Genomic DNA, 12,395 nt, shown 5'->3' with positions numbered 1-12,395 from the left:
TTAGCACTATATAAATAATTTTTTTTTAATTTGTCAGATCAGAACTTTGTCACTGCAGACAAACTACATAAATGGGGTCCACGGGCTTCTGGCCCTGCACAGAGTTCAGAATAGAATGACACAGTGTGAGCATATGGTTAACACTTTACAGTATGTATGTAGAGTCAAACATCAATACTAAGTTACTCACCAAGCGATGATTCTTCCTCATCTCACCTTTAGTCTAAAAAAGAAACATCCAGTAAATTCAGTAGAACATATAATTTAGTAAAATTAAAAAATTTGCATATCTACATACTTACAGGATTTAATTTCCCAGTGAGTAGCAGCAGCAGGGTACTCTTCCCAACACCATTGGGTCCAACTATACAAACTAGAGGAAGGAAGAAAAAAGTAATGTCAGAATTGAAATAAACAGTGGAACAGACAACGGTGGGGACAGTATATCAAGATGTGAAGTAAGGTCAGCATCAGACTGAACAAACCACAACATTAATCGAGGGTAGTTTGAAGGAGAAACTAATCTACGATGGTGCAGCTGCTGCTTTTTCTGCCATGACCTCAACAATACCTCCTTGAGCGCTTCCACATTTAGTTCTGTTTACGTTGCAAAATCAAAAGTTCTCAAGAAAGATATTCTGGTGTCAGCAAGGGGGTTATTCAGCCCTGATTTGCCCCCTAGTGGATATTCTTTAAACCCTCCACCAACATGTCAAGTACACCAGCAAATATGAACAATGTGAACAATGCCACTTGTGTTGCAGCTACTTATCGTATGCATGTCAATGTTCTTGACGTTACCCTAAAATTATAATAGAAGCAGCATACTTACTCCTGGAGTCCATGTCAATTCCAAAGTCCACGTTTTTGAAGAGAGGCTTCTGACCCCCATAGCCAAAGTCAACACCTGTATAGGGGAAAACGATCAAATCAAAATGTTGCACACCTTTTAAGCAAGTTTCCATGTCTCACGATTTGTTTTCATCAACTAGTGTTGTGCAAATAGACTCAAGACTCAGGATCTGACCAACAGTAACTCTGAACTTTTCATTTCTCAGATGGCCAGTGATGTTGCTAGGTACGTGTCCTGCGTCTCTGTTGTGTTTTTTCCGATAATGCTAACATACATTGTGAACAACAAATCTGTGTTGAAATCATAGAAATAAACAAAAGAAACCTCGCTGTCAAAAAACCTGTTTCTTACCGTCTGCGCACATACTGTATCTCTCCAGTACCAAAAGGGAAGCAACAAACCAGGTAGTTACTTTGGTAACTACCGAAAAAACTCCTCAAATCGTCTCTCTCTCACACACAATAGACGGTGAATTCAGTGTTATGAGTCTGTGTTTAATTCAGCGTGTATCTGATCCACCAACCAGCACGTATTTTAGTGAGAAATCTCTCGTTTTTGAAACGTTGGCCTCTCACTCCCACAATCTTCTCCCACTGAAATAGTGCAGCTAAACAACGGAGGCTGGTAGCGAGCTGAGGCACACAAAAAAAGTACAGAAATACAGTTTTTCTTTCTGGATTATATTGATGCCAAGTTGACAAGAAAACTGTAGACATATGACACCTTTTATCTTGTGTTTCTAGAGTTATGTATTTTTGCGGACATATAAGGAACTGTTAATATGTCATTGTTAAAGGGAGTTAGGCGTAATATTTTCGCGCAGGGAGCTTCAGTTTAATTCAAACTGTTACTGCTAGACACTGTATGTAGCCTTTATTTTTAATGTTTTGTTACCAGTACAGAAACACTAGGTAACGGCTAAAGTATGATAAGGTTGTCTGACGTTGGCCGCGGGTAGTTACTGGTTTAATTAATGGTTTACAGTTGATTACTGACAGTGGCTGATCAGGCTAATTATCAATGGTTGCCCTTTGTCTGCGTGTTTTTAAACTACTTTCCCAATGAAACATGATGTGCTTGATGGTGTTGTGATTCCTGATGAAACTTGTTGTCCTTTAGCTTCCCTTTTTAACATTTATTCACCCAGAAAAAGCTCAGATTTCTCTGTATAATATGACTCTGTCTGTCAGCTGCTGTGTGTCTGCAGTGTATTTACAGATTTGGGATTTTATATCAACATCACTGGATGTCATTAATATAATTTTATTAAATCACACCCACCCACACACAAGGTGGAATATTTTGTCAGCTGACAAAAAGGGAGAAAGAAAGGTGACATGCAACAATGGTTCCTGACCAGACTAGAATGTGGTACGTTGCAGTTAGCTGATAGGGTGCATATCAGCTAACTGCAACGTCCCACGTTCGCACCCAACCACCCAGTCCAGGTGAATTTTTCCATTCAAACTGCAATTCAAAACTGGGTAACATGTAAAGGGCTGTTAGTAACAGTAACCAAGGAAGATAGGACAATTTTTATTACAGCTTTTCTATCTAAAAAGCAGCCTTTTAGATGGCAGCAACAGGGCACCCTGGTAGTCTAGGGGTTAAGGTGCTGACTATGAACCACAATGTCCTCGGTTCGCATTTGGCCAGGGACCACTGTTGCATGTCATTCCCCATCTCACTCTCCATTCTTCCCTGCCACCTCTCCACTGTCGATTTTTTGTTTGTTTGTTTTTTTAAAAATCAGCAAAAAAGAAGCATTATTAGTTGCTCCAATTCATGACAATGTGTTACTCTGTGACATTTATTTGATTGACAAACACTGTTGTCCCAATGTTGACTGAAGGTTCATGCTTGCTCATGGTGGGATTTGTTGGGTCTCTGTAAATAATTATTACGAGTCTACGGTCTAGACCTGCTCTATAGGAAAAGCGTAATGAGATAACTTCTGTTATGAATTGGCGGTATATAAATAAAATTGAATTGAATGTAACCAAACCATGTAGTCAGCCCTCACCTGCCTCCTTCAGTTTTTATCTGTGTTTAGTTGAGTTTCATATTTGGGACAATCAGTTGTCACCTGTACTGCTGAGGCATTTTCTGCTGTTCTTACTGTGTAGTCCCAGTATGGGTGGTGAGAGAGGAGGTGGGTTGGGGAAGGTGAACTTGACGGTATACTCTTTAGGCCTCTTCAGCAGTTCTGTGGCGTCCTGGCTCTCCTCCTCCTGACCTCCCTTCTTCTTGCCTTTCTGCTGCTTTCTGGTCAGGGCCTCCTTAGTTTGCTTCTCCTGAAAGGGAACATTTAAAAAAATTGGTGTCAGCTGCAAAAACAACGTGAGACATAATGGATGGATATAACATTGGTGTCAACTGGGAATGGCAAGGTGTGACACACACCATAGCTTAGCTTGAGTACAGAGTTTTATGTTGTACATTTGCTAAAGACATCAAGACTATAGGTACATAGCTTCATAGGACAACAGCGTCAACTGTGAGAGTGAGGAACTCTTGATTCTACCCATACATGAAGCAACACAACTTGCCCCTCTTGACAGAGCTTGAACTGTTGTATTTTGATAAATTTTTTAATTAATCTAGGTCAAGTTGTCAAGACATTGTTTTTCTCTTTAAAGTCTAGTTCATTTTGTTTAGGGGTCACCTTTCAGATTTATGAAACTGGACCCTGGGGGGAAAGCCATACTCACAGCCTGTTTGGTGGACTTGCCACCAGCCTTTAGCTCTTTGAGTTTCTTCTCTTGCTTGTCGTACTGTTTCTGCAGTTCTTTCTGCTTCTGCACATACATCTTCTTGAAGGTCACTGAAATAAAAGCAAAAAAAAAAAAAGGAGAAAAAAAGCACTAAGTAACATAAAGCAGGTCAGTTTTCAGCTGTGTGTGTCTTACTCGTTTTAACTATACCACTAACACAATTCTAGTTTTCCACAAAATCCTGCCATATTTCCACTATCACCGCTGGGCTGCTGTAATCTCCTATTAATTCTCTGTATTTCAGTGCAGTAATTATTCAAAGTTTATTTCATTCCAACTGTGAGAGACCTACAAAAATATGTAATAAAACTTGACACATGGTTCCCACGCCTTCTTAAACATTAAATTCAAGGACTTTTCAAAAACTTTCCAGGCCCAATTCATTCAAATTCAAGGACCCAACACGGCATAGTTTGAGACACAGTTCAAGGTTAATTACTGTTACACACTGTCTTACAGTGATGTTACTTTAACTAAAAGAAATTTTTTCCCCTCAAATTCACAAACATTCAAGGATTTCAAGGACCCATGGGAACCTATAGGCAAAGAGTGAATTCAACAGATATGCACACAATCAAGTTGCTCTACAGATTGAATTTCAGATGCATTAAGGTAGATAATTTCCTTCTTAGAGGAAATTAATTCTTAGCTAAAAAGTCTGACAAAACAATTGGAGTGAAAAAGATACTCTTAATGTGAATTTAATCTATTTTAAAAGTCATGTTATCTTAGACACAATACATATCCCCAATCTACAAGGATACTTACAGTAGTTTCCTCTGTAATAGTAGAGTTTCTGGTTGTCTAAGTGGACGATATCTGTACACACTTCGTCAAGGAAACTCTGGTCATGGGAAACTATTAGGAGAGTCTTCTTCCAGCCTTGAAGGTAGCTGTAAGTGGAAAAGAGAATACACAAATATCTCTAAAGGACTAGCACAGACAGTTACTGTAAATGTTATAGAGCTACATCAAATCACATGCCTTATTAACACTGCAGCCATATGATCGAACTTTTGAAGCAGATCACTAAACAAAAGACTTACCATTCAGATCCATGTCACCATAGGGCCAACAAATATAAAGTTTGGACTGACAGTGGTGCCAGAGGATTTTGTCATCCAAGTGTATTTCTTATATTTTGACCTGAGGGTATTGCTAGAGGGACATAACACAGTGGCCAAAATACAGAGGGCCCATCTACTACATAACGTACACAGCATCCGTCTGTGCACCGGCTCAGTCAGAGCTCTGTTGCGGTTTCAATGTCCACTAGAAACATTTCAGAAGTGGAGCATTTGTTCTTTTGCAGTAACATTTCTAATTGTTTAGTTGTTTTGCTGACATTTTTTAACGTTTTACAAGCATAAATACATTAATGCAGCTTATTAAATGTGGTAACAGATGCTAGATGTGCCATCATCATCTTTGCACAAATTGAAGCCAAACAGCATCCCTCATTCTCTGCTGCTTGTATTACTTGACCTTGCATTTACAGAAACAAGGATATAATGCAGTATATCCTGAGTGAGAGGTCAGTCTCACTCTCTTTCTCTCTCTCAAACTGGTAGGACTTTAAAAGCCTTTCAATTTACTGAGTCAAATTTCATTTAGATGTAACTCTGCTTAGCTAAGTTAACTTCCCTCATCCACAGACCAACATCCATTGACTTAAATAATATTCCTTCCCATTCTTAATCCTAATTAAAAACTACCATAATAAAAAAAACTACCATAGTTAAATACACAGTGATATGATACAGGGAAACCCATTCGATTAAAAAGCTGCTGTGTACTTATTGAGCCAGATGACGGCATTAAGGTCCAGGTGGTTGGTGGGTTCGTCCAGCATCAGTAGAGTGGGTTCCATGAACAGAGCTCTATGGGTACAAAAAGTAAGAGTGAGTGAACAAGAATTTCTTGCAGGTTAATGTTGGACCAGTTCCATCCATGAAGTTTGTATTGGTGTACCTGGCGAGGGAGACTCTCATTCTCCACCCTCCAGAGAACCTCTTGGTGGGTCTGTTCTGCATTTCAGGGGTAAATGACAAACCAGCTAGGATCCTTCTGGCCTTGGCCTCGGCTGCTGCAGCTCCAATTGCCCTCAGCTCTTCATAGACCTGTCGAGGAGCAGAAACATTGAGACAGGTCAAGAAACACGAGAAGTCAGCTGTTCAGACAGGTTGTTAACAAGCCAATAGTTTATCCAAAGTATCTAAACCACTTTTTTGGAGGTTAAGCTGAAGGTGAGTGCACCTGAAATTACACTAATAATCCCTTATTGCACAGGAAAACTGTGCACAATTACGGCATGTACAGTACGTTGAGGCTGAACCATGAAGTCTGTCTGTAAATTGTGATGAATGTTTACAACGAACAGTTTGGGGAATCATTTTAATGTTTGCCTCTGTTTTCTCTTCCAAATACATTTGGCTAACCTCAAGGTTTGTTTCCAATCTGTTTGATCCTCTGACTGCTCATGTTTCTTGATCTGTCAGACTTCTTTTTTGTGATTTCACTGTGTTCCCAGATGTTAGCAATTAATTTTGCAAGTGGAATTTTGTCATTACTGATAGGAATGATGGCCAAAAATACAAGTAAGACCCAAGTTTTCCTTGTAGTACACTGGAATTATCCTTCAAAGCTGCATCAATAGATTTTTTTGGCCACTTGGGGGCAGCAGAGCAAACTGTGAACACAACAATACCATACAAACTTTACAAGATGATAAAATGTCACATGTCAACAGTTACCTATTTACACATTCAGCAGACACAAACCAACATTAGCATTAATTTGGAGTTGTTTTTGTGTCTACCTGAATGTAATTCCAATATTCACTCTCTGTTAGCACTGGTTTGGTCTCCACCAGCTCCTGAGGGAAATATCTGGCTCTTTAGCTGCTAAATGCTCCACTATGTTCACCAGGTAGTCTCTAACTGTGTCTGTCTGCTGTTTAGTGCTGAACAGGTACAGTAAGAGTACAGTGGGGTTTTAGAGTTTTATCACTGAAAACAACTGCCTGCTGCTGCTGTAAACCAGGCTGATGAGAGCACTGAGAATGAACCAAAATACTAAAGTTGCTTAAGTACTTTTCTTTTGAGTCTCTTTGTTTTGTCAGCTTGCATATTCTTCACTATGTTAACTGTGTTCTTGTGGGTTCACCATGTTCAGTGTTCTGTTGTGCTGGCTTTCAATCAATTAATTTTTATGGCAATCTGGCCAGTAAATGTCAAAATATTTTGTTCTGGAGTGTTTAAGAGATGGTTAGACAGTCCACAATGACTATTCTTAGACCCCATGGTACTGGGATGAAAAAAAATCATAAATGCAGCAGTGTTGCAAGTGGCTTTAACTAAACAAAGGTTACTGGTATTTGAAATGGTGGTTCACACACAGACACTCACCTTCTCCAGCCTCTCAGCCACACTGTCCTCTCCCTTCTCCAGACGAGCCTGGAGCTGTTTCTCCTCCTCCAGAAGCTTCAGACGGCGGGTGTCTGCCTTCAACACCGCCTGCACCGCTGGTGTGTCATCAGCTACCACCTCTAACAGAAACACAAGTACATGACAGAGTCAGTGGGCGATAACAGCATGGACAGAGACAAGATAGAGAGCACATTCTGACAGGTCACTTACCCTGTTCACATAGCAGCACATCAATGTTGGGGGGAATACTGAGAGCTCTATTGGCTATGTGTTTCAGTAATGTGGTCTTTCCTTTGCTGAAAGATGAGAAGAAGACAAGAGAAAACTGAATCAGTTATTATCAATGTATAGGTGAACATCAAGCAAGACATTGGCTACTATTACAAGCTACAGTAACCTGGCTACTGCTCATACCACAAGGAAACCTGCAGTGGGCTATTCATACTTCAAGGCAGTGGCACTATTAAGAGGCTAGGGGAAGCAAAACCTCCCCAAAATGGTCATGGAAATATGCTGCAGCTTTTTGTAAATTACTATGCTTGCTGAATGTTATATGCAATAGCTAATATATTTTATTTTGGTGAGAGAAAGAGCAAGCAAGTGACAAAGACAGCTGAGAGACCTATATATACATACACATCTATCTATCTATCTATCTATCTATCTATCTATCTATCTATACATACAGTGGTGTGAAAAAGTGTTCCCCCTTCCTGATTTCTTATTTTTTTGCATGTTTGTCACACTTAAATGTTTCAGATCATCAAACTAATTTAAATATTAGTCAAAGATAACACAAGAAAACACAAAATGAAGTTTTTAAATGAAGGTTGTTATTATTAAGGGAAAACTAAATCCAAACCTACATGGCCCTGTGTGAAATAGTGATTGCCCCCTAAACCTAATAACTGGTTGGGCCACCCTTAGCAGCAACAACTGCAATCAAGTGTTTGCAATAACTTGCAATGAGTCTTTTACAGCGCTGTGAAGGAATTTTGGCCCACTCATCTTTGCAGAATTGTTGTAATTCAGCCACATTGGAGGGTTTTTGAGCATGAACTGCCTTTTTAAGGTCATGCTACAGCATCTCAATAGGATTCAGGTCAGGACTTTGACTAGGCCACTCCAAAGTCTTCATTTTGTTCTTCTTCAGCCATTCACAAATGAGCCATATACACACATACATACAAACATATACACATAGCAGGCCAGCACAATCGCCAGACAGCAACCCACCCTGCCATCTGCCAGAGGCCAACTGACAGCATGCCTAGCAGACCGCACTCAGTGCACATCCCAGGCGTCAGCTGCGACAAACATCTTCCTGCTGGAATTCAGTATCAATACAACCGTCTGCCATTCAGTTACTCTCTGGCGCAACGCATCTTCTCCAGATGTGTTGAGACGGCTCTGGAGCCGTTACACAGGATGGGGACAAAAGTATTGTTTTATCAACCTGCTTTTGTTGGCTCGTTCCAGGGAGGAAGCCGCGTTGAAGATGACGACGACACTGGTGACGCATCTGTCGAGCTTGGGCTTCACAATAAACTTGAAAAAGAACTGGTGCCTCCATTCCGACATAGTCACCCAGATTTGGAGCAGGGTCGGCAGAGCAAAGGTAGATCTCTTTGCTTAACGCGGAAACGCACAGTGCACTCTCTGGTTCTCCCTGAGCGTGCAAAACAATCCTCCACTGGGAGTGGACGCGTTTGCACATCAGCCATGGCCCAGGATGCTTCTGTACACCTTCCCACCAGTCCCACTGATCCTTCGGTTCCTGGACCGAGTGCAGGCAGAATGGCTATCAGAGATCCTGATAGCACCGGAGGACACAGGCGTATTGTGGTTTCCGTGTCAGGCTGACCATGGGACCTCCCGTAGCACAGAGACGCTCTCTCTCAAGCAGGTGGAGCGATCAGGAATTAGACTGGTCAGCACCTGTGGGTTTGGCCGCTAATAGGGAACGTTTAGGCTGGGTCTCTCTCAAGATTTGCGCACACTATCTAGGGTGTGAGAGCCGCATCTACCAGAGCGTCTTACACAGCCAAATGGACTGCTTTCCAGCGATGGTGTGTAGAAAAGAGCCTGGATCCCATCATGTCCCCTCTCTCATGTGCTGTCATTCCTTCAACTACTAGTGGATAGGAATTTGGCCTTCAGCACGGTTAAAACTTACGCTGCTGCAATCTCATCCTGCCACAAGGGTTTTGGTGACAGATTGGTGTTTAGCCACTCTCTGATGAAATGCTTCTTGAGGGGCGTATGGAGACACAGACCAGTGTCCCTGGCTCCTCAGTGGGATTTAGCAGTGGTTTTACACACGCTGACTAAAGCCCCCTTTGAACCTCTGGATCAGGTTCCGCTTGAGTTTCTGTCAGCCAAGACAGCGTTGCTTCTGGCTCTGAGGTCTGCAAAAAGAGTTAGTGACTTATCTGCCCTCTCTGTGGCCCCATCTTGTCTCAGGATCCAAGGAGATGGCAGCTCGGATGTTTTGTGCCCTAATCCGGCGTTTACGCCTAAAAGCATCACTAGCTCTTTCAGATCGAGAGTGATAACCTTGGATGGTTTCACAGCTCAGAGGAAGACACCACGTCTCATCTCCTCTACCCAGTGCGTGCATCGTCGCCTTGCGCCGCTCTCAGCGTCCGTTTGTACACTACAGAGAGCAATCTCAGGGGCTGCCTCTGTCCACACAGCGCCTGTCACACTGGCTGTGTGAAGCTGTTTCACAGGCGTATCTCTCCTCTGGGATGGATCCTCTGGAGAGCATGAGAGCACACTCCACCAGGGGGATTTCATCTTGGTGGTGGAAGACATTTGCACTGCAGTTTCATGGTCTTCCCCTTGTTCTTTCATTCGCTTCTATCTGCAGGATATCTCCCATTTTTCTATGACTCCGTACTGAGTATTTTGTCAGCGTCCTTGTTCTCAAGGAATTCGGTTATATGCTCTTCCTCCTGCCTGTCAGTGCTTGGAGAACTTCCCTTCTGTCCCTACTCTGCTCCTCGCTGGACTGTTACAGTGCGTAACCTTCATTTCTGCTTTCTCACAGCAGTAGGATATATTTATTCCCAGCCCCAATCCCCTCATGGATAACATTGGATATTCTTCTATGCTATGCCATTGGGACGCATATAAGGTTTGAACGCCTATTATTTCATCTGTAAAGTAGGATGTGTTTGTGCTTGTGGTACCGGATTGACCCAGTGTGGCACGGATCATATCATGCTTCACCCTTAACCCACTAGCGATAGTTCTGGGCCCCACTGGCTCCCTAAATAGCTGAAGAAAAGTTTTTTCCAATTTATAAACAAGGTGAGACTGAGGTGAGGCCCACACAACTGGTGGGCATGGACTAAAGTTTTTCAATGCTGCGCGTGTGCACGAGGGATAAACCCACTAGCGATAACCTTAGAGAGCTGCACCTATACTCATAGAATCTGGAGTTACAATACGTAACTATCATCACGATCATGTTCATCATGATCAGAGTGCATAACCTGTTATGATGGTTACATATTCAACACCTAATTATCTGAGTAATGTTATTAGGAAAAGAAGTCTCTGTGCCTGTATTCAGAGCCAGTAATTGAAAAAAACAAAGATATTCACCCATTTGGTCCAACCAAACCATATCTTCTTCCTGCCACAATCAGAAGGTCAGCATTGACGAAAAGCTCTTTGCCATGAGCAGATATGCTGAACCTCTCCAGCTAAAGGACACAAAACAGATCTTAATTAAAAGAGAATACAGACTATTTCTGCAGTACATTTTCCAAACTGTTTTTTTTTTTTTTTCATTTTTAAAAAGCATCTTAAGCATTATGGTTCACATTTCAAGAGAACAGAATTTCAGACACTGGCAGTTAAAGCACATTTTAAGCCATTCATTGAGAAGATTGTAATAAGTATGTAACCTTGATATCAGAGGCATTCTCTAGCATGGCCTGTCTGGAGGACATCTCAGCCTGAGAAATGGAGAAATCTCCCTCCAAAGCATTCTGAGCACGAACACTGGCCACCTGGCGCTCATACTCCATCTGTAATGATACACGGCAACACAGAGAAATGAGAACCCAAGGACACAACACAAAACAACCCTAATCACATATCAGGGTTATTTTCACTGGTGTCCAGTAACAGTGGCCAAATATGCCGTCCTGGGTGGCACTTTCAACTTGTACTGTTACTTCAACTCCATGCATCTGTACATCACCTGGTGTTTCATGAGTAAATTATGTTTCTTTCTTCTCCTGTAGTTAATCAGAACATGCTTCAGTGTCTGCCTTGCCCCAGCTTCATGTTTATTACATCCCAACTATCATGTGCAGCGTGTCCTTTACTCCTAATAAAAGTTGAAATAACTCCTATGTAAAGCCTTTTCACTTATTTTCTGATCTTTGTATTACCTGTATAATGTAATACAGCTCAACAGCACCACAAACTACATCCTCCATTCAGTTGAAAAATGACCATAAAACAGTTTCAACAAAAACTGAACATTAGAACCTTCATGAAGGTAGGATTTATTGCAGGACTGTTGTATTAGACTGCATTAGATTTAGCTAAGTGTAACAAGCCGCACAAGGGATAGCCACACTTTGCCACGTAGCCACACTTTGCATTCTGTTTTACAGTTCATCGCAAATTACATACTGTATTGTTTGAGAGGTCCATGAAGACAGCTCCACCACAAGTTGAGAAATGTACATGAAACAGGTGCATGCTTGTTCTCCTCTTGCAATCAAAGAAAGACTTAAGTATTAGAAGTACTTAGTAGTACGCTACTTATGCTACCCATATGATTTATAATACTTGAATAAATTAGAAATATACAGGTAAAGTACAAGCTGCACTTCATAGCTGAGACATAAACAAAGCTAATTTTACTTCTTTTTTTTTAAATGAAATACACTTAAATTAATTTAGGTTATTGTTCATTTTAAGTTAATATTTATCTGCTAATTAGCACAGCATCATGGCCTTTTTTCCTGAGAGATTGGGAAAAACAAATCACTTTGAGGGAGTGCTGTCATTTAAGAAAGTCTGGGAACCACTTCATTACACAACTGTTTTCACAGGCTGCGCAGTACTTCTCATGACTTTGACATGAAAAATAAATAAGGAGATGTATATAATTATACACATCATAACAGCATATATAGTGATTACCTGTTTCTTTTTCTTCTTCTTCTCCTTTTTGCTAAGGTTAGCAAAGGGGTCATCTTCTTGCTGCTTGGCCTGTTCTGCAATGACATCCTCAGCACTCTGATGGTTACAGCCAGAGAAAGGGAAACGTTAACACACTGGTCCAAAGCAGAGAAGGAAAATAGACAGCTT

At 41.3% G+C, this 12,395-nt stretch overlaps 1 protein-coding gene across 1 annotated transcript in view; it reads right to left on the bottom strand.

Annotated features, from left to right (window-relative positions):
• Positions 1-12,395, bottom strand: part of abcf1 (ATP-binding cassette, sub-family F (GCN20), member 1) — a 48,883-nt gene that overhangs the window by 6,502 nt on the left and 29,986 nt on the right. The window contains exons 11-23 of the mRNA XM_044170488.1: positions 12,228-12,323; positions 10,973-11,095; positions 10,668-10,768; positions 7,266-7,351; positions 7,035-7,174; positions 5,599-5,747; positions 5,424-5,507; positions 4,396-4,520; positions 3,565-3,677; positions 2,973-3,147; positions 833-907; positions 303-373; positions 191-223 (exon numbers count right to left, since the gene is read on the bottom strand). Of these exons, the coding sequence (XP_044026423.1) occupies positions 191-223; positions 303-373; positions 833-907; positions 2,973-3,147; positions 3,565-3,677; positions 4,396-4,520; positions 5,424-5,507; positions 5,599-5,747; positions 7,035-7,174; positions 7,266-7,351; positions 10,668-10,768; positions 10,973-11,095; positions 12,228-12,323 (1,371 nt within the window). The remainder of the gene's footprint in view (positions 1-190; positions 224-302; positions 374-832; positions 908-2,972; positions 3,148-3,564; positions 3,678-4,395; positions 4,521-5,423; positions 5,508-5,598; positions 5,748-7,034; positions 7,175-7,265; positions 7,352-10,667; positions 10,769-10,972; positions 11,096-12,227; positions 12,324-12,395) is intronic.

This window comes from Siniperca chuatsi, linkage group LG17 (assembly GCF_020085105.1).
Source record: "Siniperca chuatsi isolate FFG_IHB_CAS linkage group LG17, ASM2008510v1, whole genome shotgun sequence".
Classification (NCBI taxonomy): domain Eukaryota; kingdom Metazoa; phylum Chordata; class Actinopteri; order Centrarchiformes; family Sinipercidae; genus Siniperca; species Siniperca chuatsi.
The sequence above is the reverse complement of the archived record's forward strand: the minus strand, read 5'-3'. Positions and strand labels throughout refer to the sequence as shown.